General features: G+C 38.9%; 1 protein-coding gene across 5 annotated transcripts in view; it reads right to left on the reverse strand.

Annotated features, from left to right (window-relative positions):
• Positions 1–16,020, reverse strand: part of bbs9 (Bardet-Biedl syndrome 9) — a 396,619-nt gene that overhangs the window by 360,891 nt on the left and 19,708 nt on the right. For all 5 annotated transcript variants that reach the window (XM_059973612.1, XM_059973602.1, XM_059973581.1 and 2 more), the window contains 2 exons: positions 6,172–6,236; positions 3,256–3,369 (listed from right to left, as the gene is read on the reverse strand). In XM_059973612.1, coding sequence (XP_059829595.1) covers positions 3,256–3,369; positions 6,172–6,236 — 179 coding nt within the window. The remainder of the gene's footprint in view (positions 1–3,255; positions 3,370–6,171; positions 6,237–16,020) is intronic.

The raw sequence follows: 16,020 nt of genomic DNA on the forward strand, positions 1-16,020 counted from the left end.
TTGTACTGACAGCTGCTTGCTACACCCATGTGGAACTCCTCAATTTTATCTCTTTCACTACTAATTTCCACCTTGTTTTCAACTTCACTTGGACCATTTCTGGTGCTTCTCTCTCTTTTCTAGATCTGTGTCCAGCTCAGGAGATAAACAATCTATTGACATTTACTATATCCACCAACTCCCACAGCTACATAAACTACACCTCTTCCCATCCTGTTCCTTGTAAAGATGCTATCTTTCTCCAAATTACTCTATCCACATCTGCTGCCAAAATGAGGCCTTCCATTCCAGAGCACTGGAAGTGTCCTTTTATCTTTATTAATTTGTTTATTTTTTTTAAAAAAAAGGAAAAAATGGCTTCCCTTGTGATGTGGTTGATGGAGACCTTATATTTCTTGTGTCTTAGACTTCTGCTCTCTTCCCAACTACCTTCATATAGAAGAGGGATAAAGATCCCTTCTACCACACTAGCCTCTGCATCAAGCACATCATCCTCAGTCATTTCCACAAGCTTCAATGAGGTTCTACTACTAGCTACATCTTCTCCTCAACCTTGTTCCATCTTACACAGGGACCTCCCTCTTCCAACCCATCAGCCCAGCCACTTTCACTTGCAATCATAGAAAGTACAACACTTGTACATACACCACTTCCCTCCCACTATCTGGCCCTTCCAGGTGAGGCAAGTTTCATGTGCACCTCCTCCAATCTCACCTGCTGCATTCAGTGTTCCCAAAGTGGCAAAACCAATCGTATACCAGGTGACTGTTTTGCAGAGTATCTGCACCATTCATAATCACCATCATAAGCTTCCAGTTGCATGCCATTTTAATTCCCCTTCCCATTCCCACACCAACCTCTCCATCCTTGGCTTTCCACTGCCACACTGAGGCCCTACACAAAGCAGAGGAAAAACACCACCTCATTTTTTTCATTGGTTATCTACAACTCAATGGTATGAATAATGAATTTTCCTATTTCTGGTAACCATCACCTCAGGTTTTCTTCCACCAGTCCTTCCCCCCCCCCCCCCCGCCCTCCTTCAGTCCTCTATTTTCTTCCCTGTTCACATACCCTCCACCCCTACAGCCACCATTCATGCATTTTTGTCCTCCCAGTTCCACCCATATGCTACCTATATATTTCACCCAACGCCATCCCATATCTTTCCCCCACCCACATCCCATGTAGTCTAGTTCCATCTACCATTCACCCTTCCCCTAATAGTTCCCATTAACACCATCTTTCCTTCATCAGATTCCTGCACTGGTAGTCTCTGTGTTAGACTACAAGACAGAGGAGCAGAATTAGGCCATTTACACTTTTCACCCTCACATTTAAAAGTTTCCACTTATCGTGCTCCAGAATCTACCCTCAACCCCCTCCCTCCACTTGGCTCCATTTGTCTCAATATTTCATCTATCTGCCTTTTCCCCCCAACTCCACCCACACTTTCCCCCATCCGGCTCCAATTGCCCAACATTCTTCACTCTTCCACTAGACCGCAAATAAAAAATAAAATCCAAATATAGCTTTATTTTAATCAGTTGATAAACTAATTTCAACTTAGACACAAATTAACAGTTTAGACTTAATTAAATTTATTTTCCCACCAAGTCAAAAACAAATTATCAACTGTTACACAATTACCACAACTATTTAGAAACATAGAAAAGCTACAAGCATAGAAAACCTACAGCACAATACAGGCCCTTCTTACAATATGATATTCATTAAACAAAAGCACATTTCCTATATTCTGATTCTTCTACCCTCATCCATCTTCCAGACAGATCAGCAGTCCCATTCCTCTTAGAGATGGAACAATTTTTGACTCCATCTGGCACAGCCATTCCCTTTGTTCTCTTCACCCCTCACCTTTCTCCAGCTTAAAGTAATGCAATATTGACGGGCAAGGATAATACTTGCTTGTTTTGTCAACTGAACTCTAAAATAATAGTCAATTTCATGAAGGTTAACCAAATTAGAACATAACCAAAAAAAAAAAAAGAAATTGCTAATTGCTCATCTTGGGACACTGTTTCTCAAGGGTGCCAAGATGACATGATGTCACCATTATTCCAACCAAGGAACTAACCAAGGTAACTGCCAAAAATAGATAAAAGTCATGGATGTGACTTCTGTTTCAGTTTTATCTTGGGTGCTATCTTTGTGCACTATCTCTTAACCAGAAATGATAAGAGCTTTGTAGGCATTTTTACTAAAAATCTTTTTGACCCAATTTGAGACCCACAAAAGAATTTGCCTGCCATCAACTTTTTGCTCTTTTCTATTTGTTGCTGTCAACACAGTGGAAATCAAATTGCACAAACAATCCACTTGAAATCCTATGACTATCCAAATTAGTGCCAAGAATTTTTATTTGGAGCAGGAAACTAAGAACTTTTAACTCTGAATCCGTACAGTCTACTGGTTCTGTGGAGCTGCAGAGATTTCACACATTTGTACAAAACCAAGCTGATCCTGTGATGGATAAATCCACTTACAAATAAATACTGGAAAAAATGCTTCAAACTTGTATTGGTAAAGAAATGATTGGCTGCAACTATAGTCAATAATGTCTGATTTCATTTACCTTGCAAGAAAAGTTACAAGAACCACTTGCCAACTACTAGGAAACTATAAATACTCACCAATTTTCGTTACTTTTCTGCATGAAGTAAATGGTGGGGCTGGTGGGGGGGGGGTAGATTTCTAGCCACAAACTCAACATATTTTGCTCAAATCTAGCTTCCCAAGAGAAAGTGCTGCAAGATCTAGCTTCCTTGTACTTTTATAGTAATATAGCATCGCCTGTCATAGTTACCTAAAGTACTAGGAGGCAGAGTAAATGATCGTCATAATTTACTGTGTTCTGCCTGCTGAGAACAAGCAGCTATTTCAGTATTTAAATGAATACTCATAGGTAAAGTTATCTATAAAGGAGCAGTAGCATGCTACAAGATTACCTAGAGTAAAACAAAGGCAACAAATGTTTATATCGCATCCTGAGTGGACCAACATATCGTGCAGGCTTCATTCACTGTATCATTGAAGAGCAAGGCTTAGGGCTAGATGATTAAAAAAATGAAAAAGCAAAAAGTTTGTTACAGACACATGGATGTAGATTTTCCACTTGCCCTGCAAACATTACTGTTGTTATCGTCTGACCTCTGTAGGAAGCGACATTGATCATAATTCAACTTCCACAAATGTCTTGTAAGCAAGGGAAGATAACTACAAAACATTTCTCACCTTTCACACCACCAAAACCTCCAAATGTTAAGTTGCAAGCTGTCCCTTGAAGATTGTGTTCATAAATTAGTTTCAGCTGGTACTGATTTCCATGTTCAACTGTACCCATAGTTCCTGTCAACCAATAAAAAGTAAATGGAAGATGAAAAAAGGCCATCTGCTTCAAAGAAAAACAAATTCATCTCTAACTAAGGCCAATGAACCTTTGAACCTTTCCCATGCATTAAAATACAATTGTGTATTAGCGTTAGCGTCACCAAAATGAGGGAAAGCCTGACTGAGGAACTATCCCGCTCCGCTTGGGAAATTGTGCGAGAATTGAGAAGGCAGGAGACGGGAGGAGGCCTAGAGAAATATATCAGGAAGAGACTGGGAGTTTCCCCAAAGACAGTCCTCACCCCCTTCACAAGAGCCATAAGGTTTGGCTAACTTTAAAAATGTTGAGAAGCTAAACGGAAACAAAAGTACAGGGTGATATACCTATCTCGAGAAATACTTATGTGGATTTTATATTACTTAGTTGTTTTTATTCTCTCACTTACTCCTTTTTCCCCCACCAAAATGAGTGTGTGTGTGTATATATATATATATATATATATATATATATATACACACACACACTCATTATATATATATATATATATATATATATATATATATATATATATATATATACACACACACACACTCATTATATATATATAGAGAGAGAGAGATAGGCGGTTTCCTCTAGCCTATAGCATTTCCTCTAGCTCAACACAGGGTCATCTACTAGAAACCTCAGCCTTGGAATTACACGTTCATTGCCATTTTTGTTGTTATTTGCATTTCTTGGTTCTTATTCGTTCAGGAAGTAGATCGATCAAGTTTTATTCTAATTTCAATGGTACATTGACAGATAAATACAGATGGCAAAGGACAAAGTAAAATTAATTTCTTTTAATGTCAATGGGCTATTAAATCCAATCAAACATAAGAGAGTTTTATCCAATTTGGAAAAATTTGATTCATACTGGGAAAAATGGTTTAACTACATAATGCCTCATAGGCCCGATTTTATTTTCACAAATCAATGAATCTGTTGTTAAAAAAAAAATCACTCCCTACTTGTACATAGTCCTTTCCTTTTGCTTGTTTTTTCTTTCCACTCAGAAAAATTTGTGGAGATTTGTGATATATGATTATATGACATATATGTACAATGTCTGAAATACATCTTATGGAAATGTTTGTTTGATGATGAATTTAATTTAAAAAAATACAATTGCGTAACTGCTTGAAAAATAGAAAAAATCCAAATTATAGAATATCTGGCTCAAAATACAAGAGACAGATTCCATCACAAAGCATGTGAAAGAGTTTACTCTGATAACAATGGGAAAGACATCAGTTCTCACCTAATGTGAAGAGGTTATTTCATGCATTTCATTATGTAGATACCACATATTAACAGACAACAAGAAAATTCTATGGCTGCTGGAAATCTGACTGATGAAAACAAAGTGAAACTAATCAAACGGCACAGTTGCTCCTGCACTGCCATTCTACAGACAATTTACGCTTGTGTGCGTGTCTGAGAACTAATTTTAACTTCAGCATCATTTCCCCATACCAACCCTACATTGCTTAATTCTCTCAATATTTCAAAACATATTAGGCTATCTTAAATATAGTTAGCAACTCAGCTTTGTTTTCATTTTTAAATTTCTCCTTCCTTTCAGAGAGTGAAACTTCCACCTAATCTGCATGTGATTCAACAAGACATAAGCCAACTTTGCGAAGTATTCTCCCACGTCAGACACAGAATGTCCAGCATCTATCTCATCGTAAATGCAATAATTCAATATTTGTTTATTTAATGGCTTAACATTTATTTTTTATCCACACAAACCTCAATACTGCAGCTAAACAATTGAGTCGTCATGATTAAATACAAAACTTTTGCTTGGCACATTCATATTGCCAGCTCTAACAGCATACTAAGCTTTGAATTATATTGACCATATATCTCCAAAGACTTCCTGAAATTCCAAATAAAATTTAGAAGGCTCATTCATGTAGACAGCCACTGCTACAAACTCCTCTTGTTCAATATTTACACCTTTAAACTACAGAAAGGCAGTTTAAATTTATGTTTTATTCACCTGAAGATTAAATTTCCAGTTTATGTCCAGACATGTATAATTAGGGCATAAAGAAAATACCTGCCATAAAAAGCTAAAGATATTTAGGCTGAAGCACACTCATACATAATTACAATGTCCTCAAAAGTCCTGGCTCTTTTATGCTGTCCATCAGGCCTAGCCCCCAATAAGATTGTCACTTATTTTTAAAACTCCATCTCAGGGCCAAGGAACCATACATAAAAACTACCCATAATTAAACAACCCAAAACAGTGTAAGGTAAAGGTTGGTATTTTAAGCACAACAAGACCAAATCTGCAGCTTTATAACTTTTAAGAAATTTCTTTGAGTTCTTTCCACAAAGGCTTGCTCCATAATTTCCAGCTACTAGAACGCAATTCAATCTATACGAGATTCAGAAACTTGCTCTTCAAACTTCTCAAGCTGGTGGCTGAGAAGGCAGAGGATTTTTTGTAACTTGAGTTTAAATAGTGGTATCAATATCATCAATTTTGGATAAAATCAATACTTGAACCTGGCTGGAAGCCCAAGGAGAGTCTATTCGTCATATACACCAGGAAAACACTAGATCCTTTTTCACAACAACATAATTCCAAACTTCTAAATTCTGTATTAAACTCATCACTTTCACAAGTTAATGATCAGATCCTCACCAAATACCATTAAACTTATTAGTGTGCAAATAAGAAACTCAAAACATTTTGATCTTTAGCTTAAGACCAGAAAAATAAAAGCACAAGCAAGGTACAAATTTGTAAGCATATACGTTACCTGAGACAGCATGAACAGATAGTTTTCTTGGATGTAAAACTGCCATGTGAAGGAGTTCTGTACCTCTGCAAGAATAAACCAAATAATTTAACTGCAAATCATCTTAAGGCAGCTGCAAAATCAAACTCATAGTTGGCTTTTAAATAAATATTTCTAAAAACAAATTTGAATTAAACATCAAGCTGATGAACAATGAACTTGCTTCTGTAAATCATGATCAGATTTTTTTTTAGAAATTCAGTGCTGCTCAACTATATAATTTCAAATCATTGAAGTGTTAATAGCTTTTTACTTGCAAATCAGGAAGTTATTTTTGATTAGGACTTTGAGAAAATCCATTACACATAATGCAAGAACTTAACATAGCGAATTTGAAAATAACCGAATTAAAAACCAAAAAGCCATCTAAACATCACTCCTTAGTCACCAAGCAGGTTTAAAAAAACTACAAATCCTTCCATGTTTGGTATTTATTCCATTAAAAAAAAAACAAGTTTAATTGAACTATGCACATGAATACAGCCAAACAAAACAGCATTCCTTTGCAGTCAAGGTGCAAAACACAGTATCAAGAGTCTCACACACACACACAGCACATACAATTATGACAGTAGAAATACAGTTACCAAAAAAAACAGCCCAAGTCTGAGCGTCAAGGCCCATATGCAATCTAGCTCGTCTTCCACCAAGCAAACACTGGAGAGCAGCATCGACAGGAGGTGTCCCAGCAGCCAACCTGGTACAGAATCCAGTGGCACACACCATCTCCTGTGTCTCCTTCCCCAGCAGCCACAACAAGCAATCCTGAGGGACGAGGGCTTGGTTCACACAGCAACCGAAGCAACTCTGCCTCCCAAGCATCACTCTTGCCAATGAACCAGTTAATGAGACTCTCAGTATTCTACATTACCAATGTCCAACAGGGTCTTGCAAATATATTATATATCCATGGGACTAATACCAGAAAAACAGATTACAAGACTTATTACATTTCTGTCTCCCCCCCCCCCCCCCCAACTGCACTCAACAAATCTTGAAGGTTCCATCTGAAAATTGGAAACTTGGTAAATTGGGTACCTGAAAAATGAGAACATACAGCTAGAGGGAGAGAAATATTACCAATTATGTAGGGAATTATTGATTTTTGTAATAATTATCCTTATGAATTATTGGGAAAACTGCCCACATTATTGAAGACATTCCCACCTGTTGATGGTACAATCTGAAATGCACTGTTGGAAGGATGGCAAAAGCAAACTTAACATCAAATTTCAAAAGGGATTTGGCTAACTATTTTAATACTTTGGAGGATTGTTGGGAGAGAGCAACAGAATGCGACCAAGTGGATAATAATTAGATGGCAAAGAGCCTAAAGGGCTTTCCATTATAATTAGTCAATAATCACTTCCCTACTACAAAATGTAGAAGAGGTAACCTAACATCAGTTCATTTTATTCAAGAGAAATCTGAAAATATGCTCTGCACTTTGTAACGGACTGATGGCCCGGAACTACCTTCTATTGTCTGTTAGATTGAGGATACTTGCTTCCATTGCTGTTTGGTGGGTTCAGAGGTGGAGGTCTCTGAAGTCACTTGTTTATCATTCCAGACAATTTGAAGGATTTTGTAAAAACATTTCTGGTATTTTTTCAGATCCCTAGAGCCACTTCTTTTCCTTTGAATGAAGGTAGAGCTTCCATTTCAAGAATGCCTTGCATCTATAGTTAATATGCTCTTTGATCTCATCATCATCATCAAACCAGACCTGGGTGGCTCTCGGTAGAGAAACCAAGAGCCTCTTCACTGCATCTGTGATGTGAGGACCTGCCTGAGACAAGATGACTTTGTTGGGTCCTTGATAGCTTCAATTTTGATATTGTATTATTGCTCTGTGAGGCTGATATTTGGGACTAAATTGATGAATGCAACAGAGTGGTTTAAATAATGGTCAGTGCAGCATTGATGTCAGATTTGCTGTTGCCTCCCCAGATGAAGCAATCCAACATATATAGAACATTACAGCACAGAACAGACCCTTCGGCTCATGATGTTGTGCCCATCTTTTAACCTACTCCAAAATCAGTCTTACCCTTCTCTCCTACCCATAGCCCTCCATTTTTTTTAAACCAACAATGTGCCTATCCAGGAGTTTTTAAAAAAAAATGTCCCCAATGTATCTGCCTCTACAACCACCACTTGCAGTATATGCCATGCATCCATCACTTGCTATGTGAAGAATTTACCTCCAATTCCCCTCCAATCATTTTAAAATTAAGCCCCTTCATATCAGCTATTTCTACCCTGGGAAAAAAGGTCTCTGGCTACCCACTCTATCAATGCCTCTTGTACACCTCTATCAAGTCGCTTCTCATCCTCTGCACTCTGATGAATGATTCACTCTCTTCAGCTTCATTGCCTTTCATTAATTTGCTAACTGCAAGATGTTTCAATACCTTTTCTTTTGTAAATGGAAAACTCTCTGCCAGAAGGCCTGTAGCCACTAATCCAAAAGTAAAATGCTAAGACTATGTCATTAACTATGTAAAAAATAACCTCATCGTGTTTAGTCAGAGTCTAACATGACAGGAAGAGTCTCTTCAGCTATCCACACCCATACCAATTATCAAGCATCCAGTCAACTAATTCCATTTTCCCCTCCTGTTTAACTATCTCCATCCTCCACCCACCTGTCTCAATTCTCCTTTTAACAACCTATGAGGGGCAGTTTACAGAAGCAAATGAACCTACCAACCAGTACATCCTTGGAACATGGGAGGAAAATGGAATATTTGGAGGATATAAAGAGAACCTAAAAACTTCAAAGGCAGCACTAAAGAACAGGAACATAAGACAGTAAAATGATTGATAGTTAATAAGAGTTTATTCAAAAGGTGGTCATGTCTGAGCTTATTTGTACTGTAAGCAAACTTAAAATAGTATTACTCAAATCTTGAATACTAACTACAAAAGATTCAGCAGAAACTGGAAATCCAGAGCAGAGAAAATAATGAAGGAACTCAACAGGTCAGGCAGCATCAATGGAGAGATATGAACAATCAATGCTTCAGGGCAAGTTCTGATGAAGGGTTTCAACCAGACACTGACCGTTTATTCGTATCCATTGATGTTGGCTGACCTGTTGAATTCCTCTGGCATTTTGTGATGTTAAATCAAGATCCCTGGAAATTTGAGGCAGTAGCACCAAGCACTGTGCGTCCAAGTTCAAAGACATCAACATAAATTTTGAGGTTACACTGTTCTCCAGCAGCTGAATAATTTAGATTCCTAATAACTATTGCACAACTGTACTTTGTTACTTCTGGTAGCCAAAGGCCTGGACTATTGATCTGAAGGTACAAATTCATTCTAGCATGCCCGCAGAAGAATTTCATTTCAAGTAGTTAGTTAACAAAATTAGCATCAGATAGAACAAACAAATTGACTAAAACAAAATCAGGTTTACTACTGTTCTTTAGGAAAAGATATTTGCCATCTTAAGCAAATCTGGCTTAGCGCATGGTTCAGAGGAGTTGCAGAGTATTCATTACGACAAGGCTACTCTCTTAAATATTTATCAAGGAAAGTATCTCACTAGAGTTGGCTTTCTCTACACCTTCCCTGCCACAGTGTTACATCTCTACTATCCTAGCACTGGAATTTACCAAGATGATCTCTTTATATCTCTTGATATGCTACAATATGTATTTTTCAATATGACATTTGTCACAGACAACTAGTAAACAAAGGGAGGAACAAAAAGTCCTTTCAGAGAGAGGCATATATTCCATATCAAGATAAGGTACCCAAGATCATCAACAGCTGCTAAATCTAAATAATAACAGGTAAAGGAGTAATACTCCTAGTATCTCTTTCACAATTCTGAATGCAGCCTATTTTTAAACTGCTACACTAATATCTTCATAAGCTAATGGCAGTACAAACACAGTAGAGGAATTGACCAATAAAGGCTGCTCTATTGAATTTTACTACAATTCCTTTGTTAATGAAGTGACCAAACCCCCCATACAACAAGACCTTAAGCCTCAGTATTTTAATTTGGGGAACTTAGGGAGTCAACTGATCTATTTGGGGCAGAAACTTTGGGGAATAGAACATGGACCACTAATTTACAGATGAACATTGACATAGCCTTGCCTCCACTCTGTGTGTGCTTCCCCCATCCTTAGAATCTCATTTTCTCCAATTCTGGCCTCAAGCATTTCCTCTCTTTTCCCTACAAGAAGTATCAAGGCTAGGATCTTAAAACTTTCCTTAATCCTCCACTTCCACCTCTTTTTGATACACCTTGAACCAAATTTTAAATATCTATCCTTCAAGTTGTTATCCATTTTTGGCTAACAAACTTTGAGTACTTCGGGGCATTTTTATACATTAAAATTGTTACACGAATTTGTTCTTGTTAACTATTTTTCAGAGTCTGAATACCAAAGTAAAGGCCAGCAGTTAATGGCCCATCCCAAAATGTCTTCAAGAGGGTGGTGGTGAGTAGACTTCGAAGGCCACCGCTGTTCTTCTGTTAAAAGTGTTGCTGCTCGTGGGAAGTTCCTGAATTTAGATTCAAAGATTTAGGAATATATTTTCAGGTTATAATAATATTTATCTTGCAGGGTATCTAAGGGTAGTGGAATTCCATGTGCCTGCTGCCCTTCTACTTGGTGGTGATATAGGAGATGCTGTCAGAGTAGCAGTTTGTCCAGTAGATGGTGCAGGGAATGAATGTTTAAAATGGAAGATGTTGTACCAATCAAGCAAGTTAGTAGGTGCTAAAATTATTTATCTAGGCAAGTGGAGAATACTCCACTGTGTATCTGAATTGTGGCTTCTTGATGGTGGAAAAGCTTTGATGTGTCAGTAGATGAAGTCATTCAAGGCTGGATACCCAGACTCTGACCTGGTTTTGCAGACATTGTATTTATAATCACCTGGCTGATTCAGGTGAGGCTTTGGTCAAATGCAACCTGGAGGGTGGTGATAGCAAACAACTCAGTAACAGTAATGCTAATGATACATTAGACTTCCACTGCCATTGGATGGTACTTCTGTGGTGCAAATCTTTCTTGTCACTTATCAACCAATGCTTGAACATCTCAGTCTTGCTGCATGTAAGCAGGTATTCATAAGCCTCAGCAAATAAGTCATTGCATAATTAAACATCCCCACTTCTCACCTCATGTTGAAAGGAAGTGTTACATTGGGGTATAGAATTGTTCTTTTTCTTGTTAGAATTCTTGTATAATCACCTCATACATGTTCAGTGAGTTTTCCAGTGATTACAGATGCTTCCATATTTTTCTGGAAACTTCTTGGTTTCAGTAGTGTCACATTACGTGAACCTGGCTATCTTATTGGTTAACTGTTATCAATGGAATTTCTGTCATCTCTAGTGTAGTACAAGACGACCATACTAATTTTTCTTTAGTCTGCTTTCCTCTTCTTTGTCTCTCATCATGCTTCTGCTGCTTCTCTCTCCTTCTTTGCACTTGTAACACCATAAGCACTTGTAACAACCATAAGCAACAAGTTTTAGGCCTGATTGTTGACTTCCAAAGAAAATTTGGATCGCAAATGCATCAGGATCCACCAGGTGGTCATTGATGAAGGAACTGATAAACTGCCAAAATACATTCCCATGTCCAATAGTAATAAATCCAACTGAGTACAGCCATTTCTGTCAGCAGAGACCCACAAGTTCTTTACATGGTGACTCATTACAAGGTAGCCAATTAAGATTCTATATTAGCACTGGCATATTCTAATAATCCCTCTGCATGAGCTTCACCACAGAGATGGGAACATGCAGGTAAAGACATACAATGTTTCAGACATGAGGCATGTCTAAGAGACTTTTCAGATATACAGTTATAACCATTCAAGTTTTGTCTTTTTTGGGTTATTTCAATGTTATTCTTATTTTCAATCATTTATACAACTAGGCATTCTAAAAATGATAACTACAAGGAATAAAATTAATTACAGAAGCATCAATTATTGAAATTGGCAACTTTCCATTGGCTGCCGTTTAGGAGGATTTATTGAGCTAAATGCTATTGACATCAGATAATGAAATACATGCAACTATACGTCTTAAACTGTTGACCAATCTGAATGTGCAGGAACCGTGCAAAGATTAATGGTAGGTTAGCTGGGAGAATAACAAACTGCATCTGTCATCATTTTGGGTTTATTCATGTGAAATGGCTCCCTCTGCTGACCAAAGGTACAGGGCACATTACACTTTATTAAGCACTTCCTGCCCAATGCAAATTACAGCAAGTCTCACCCATTAACAAAATCAACACCATCCAAACAACAGTAGAGCCTACTATCTCTTAGGCTCACAGCAGTCTGACTTTGGTGCACCTCAACCAGAAAATATTAATATGAAAATCAAGTTAGCAGTCTGAGCCTATGTGGTTGCTTTGTGGGTTCAGAGTAGTAATTCTCATCTCCACACAACTTAGCAGTATTCAGAAGTAACAAGCAATTGAAAGTGAACAAAAACAAAAATGCTGGAAGAACCTTACTGGTCGAACAACATCTGTGGAAAGAGAAACTGGTCAGTGTTTTGGGTCAGTGACCCTTACTTAGAACTGGGAGAAAGTGAACTGTGCAAAATGTGAAACAAAAATCTTTACCAAGATAGGTTAAATCAGATCAAGCAATGAGGAGCAGGAGTACTGTCAGTAGCAAGAGCATGGGAAATGAAGAGAGCTGTTTAAGATGTTCTTCAAATTTACCTTGGAACTCACTATAACACAAAGGAGGACACAGAAAGACAGATCAGAATAGCAGTGAGATTGGGGGATTAAAGTAGCATGCAACAGGAAAATCAGGAACACCCCTCTATACAAAGTGCAGATATTCTGCAAAGTGATTACCCAATCTACTTTGATTTCTTTAGAGAAAATTACATTGTGAACACCGAATGCAGTACACTACATTGAATAAAGCGCAAGTGAATTGCTGCTTCAACCAGGGAGATTGCTTGGACTAAAAGATGGAGGTGAATGGGCAGGTCCTGCATTTCCTCATGTTTGACGCAGAAGTACCATGGAATAATGAGTAGGGGGTGGGGGTGATTTTGAAAAACAGTCAGTTACAAAGGGATTGGGCCCTGCAAAATGCACATAAAGGAGAAGAGGGGATGCTGTGACTGGAGGATGGGATAACATTGGAGCTGACAGAAATTGCAAAGGGTAATGTAAATTTAACAAGGACAAAGGTAAGTACCAAGAGGACTTTGTTCTGAGATGGTGAAAATGGGGTTAGAGGGTCCCATCACTCGTTGCTCAGTGGCACGTTTGCATCAAACCAAAGAAGATGCAATACCTGTCCATTCATCTCTTCCCATCTGTATCCAGAGATATCGGCCACGTGACAGACACACTGCCACCTGGCTGGTCGGAGGACACACCACATGCCAATCAACATTTGGTCCCTCCCAACTAATCAATGCACACCTAATTGGATTATCTCGCCCAGCCCCATGCTTTAAAAGGTGAGACATGTGCCTGGCTTGCTCTCTCTTACAGACCACTTCATTGAAGGTAAGTGCATTGATTTATGTTTGGGAAGGTCTATCATTTGTCCTGGTAAGGGAGCCGCAGCTACCCAAAGTCAAGGGGGATAGCTGTTGTAGTGCTTTTCCCTTGTTCTTTGTTTGTGTAACCATACCCTGTCCCCACACCACTTCCTGTGTACTGTAGTTGATTGTGTTGACTCGACTTCCTCTTGTAAATAAATTCCTTATTATTAAAACTGTGTGTCCAGGCCTCTACTGTTGAGACTCAAAGAACCAGTTATTTCCATCACAACATTTGGCGCTGTGAGCAGGGTCTTATAGGTTTTGGCTGGACACAAGCACGGGGGACAATGTTCTGGAATAAGGGGAAGAAAGCCAGTGCAGGCACCCAGGATAAGATCCCCAGGTGGGCTGATGAAAGGGAGGGATTTGAGAGTCTAGCCAGCATGCTGGCAGACCACAGAAAACTAGTGGACTGTAATGTATTATGTGAGTATTCGTAGGTCAGAGTGCGTATGACATCAGAACGGGGGTTTTGTAAAATGGAAGTCTGGTGAATAAACGTTTGTGTTTAATACTGCAGTGTCCGAGTCACATTAACACTACATGGTGTCAGAAGAAAGCAGAAAGGAAAGGAAGAGAAGACATATAAAAAGGTGTCACAGTTACAGCCACCGTCGAGTTTAAGTCTACAAGGTAATATTGCTGAGAATTGGAAGGTATAGCTCCTGCAGTTTGAGCTGTTTTGCACCGCTAGTGGCGTAGATGACAAGACAGAGAAAGTGCAATGTGCTACGTTTCTGCATGTGGCAGGAGCAGAGGCAATAAAGGTTTGCAATACGTTTGTCTTCCAAGAGGGTGAGCGAGATAAAATTGAAGTGTTGAAGGAAAAGGTTTCAAGATTATTGCGAGCCAAGAAAAAAACCTACTGTACATTCGACACTTCTTTTTTTTTTAAATTGCAGGAGCAAGGAAAATGCATGCTGTGGAACAGAGTGAGTGCAACAGTGACATGTTCATTCGCACAATTGAAGTGGAACAGGAGGTATGCATCAAGAATATTGATAATGCAGAGATGGATGTTGAGGATGAATGGACTCAACATCTGATAATAAACAGGAGGAATGTGAGATTTAAGCTTGACACTGGGGTGAAGTGCAATGTAATGTCAGCAGAAACATTCAACTCACTGGACATCAGAGGAAAACTTGGAAAATCCACCTGCAAGCTTGTTGGATATTTTGGCCACAAGACAGCATCATTGGGAAAGAAAACACTCACCTGTGTATAAAGGACAGAAACACAAGATAGAGTGCGAGATTGTGCAACAGCATTTTTCGACAATACTAGGCAGAGCAACATGCATAGAGCTAGGCCTGGTGAAGCAAACCTATGGTGTTGAGAAAGAAAATGACTTTCTCAAAGACTTTGCTGACTTGTTTTCTGGACTAGGATGTTTACCAGAGAAACACCATATCCAGATTGATCCAACTGTTGCACCAGTCGTGCATGCCCTGAGAAAGATTCCAGTAGCTCTCAGGGATCGAGTAGTGGAGGAGCTACACAGAATGGAACAGATGGGAGTCATAACGAGAGAAATAGAACCGACCGACTGGGTGAATAGTATGGTGACAGTGGTCACAGAGAAAAAGATTAGGATTTGCATGGATCCACAAGATCTCAACCGAGCCATCAAAAGAGAGCACTATCGCTGCTCACAGTTGAAGAGGTTGTCTCCCACATGCCTAATGCAAAATACTTTTCAGTATTGGATGCAAATCAAGGTTTCTGGCAGACCAAGCTGGATGAAGAAAGTTCCAAATTATGCACTTTCAACACGCCCATAGGGAGATATCGTTTCCTGCGTCTACCCTTTGGGATTTCTTCTGCATCAGAGGTATTCCAGAGGTCAGTGGCACAAGTGATTGAAGGCCTGGATGGAGTGGTCAGTTTCATTGATGATTTGCTGATATGGGGCGACACCATTGAAGAGCATGATCAGAGATTGAGGAAGCTTCTGGAGAGAGCACGTGAGTACAACCTAAAACTGAACAAAAGTAAATGTAGGATCAGAACTACAGAGATCAAATACATAGGTCACGTACTCAGCGCTGATGGGCTAAAACCAGATAATGAAAAGGTCAGGGCTGTGGTACAGCTACCACCACCTGAAGACAAGCAAAGACCTTTGAGGTTCATGGGCATGATACAGTATCTTGCCAAGTTCATTTCCAACTTATCGGAGGTCAGTCCTCCATTTCGAAAGCTACTAGAGAGCAACACTGAATGGCATTGGGAAGATGAAC

The sequence above is a fragment of the Hypanus sabinus genome, chromosome 1 (assembly GCF_030144855.1).
Source record: "Hypanus sabinus isolate sHypSab1 chromosome 1, sHypSab1.hap1, whole genome shotgun sequence".
Classification (NCBI taxonomy): Eukaryota; Metazoa; Chordata; class Chondrichthyes; order Myliobatiformes; family Dasyatidae; genus Hypanus; species Hypanus sabinus.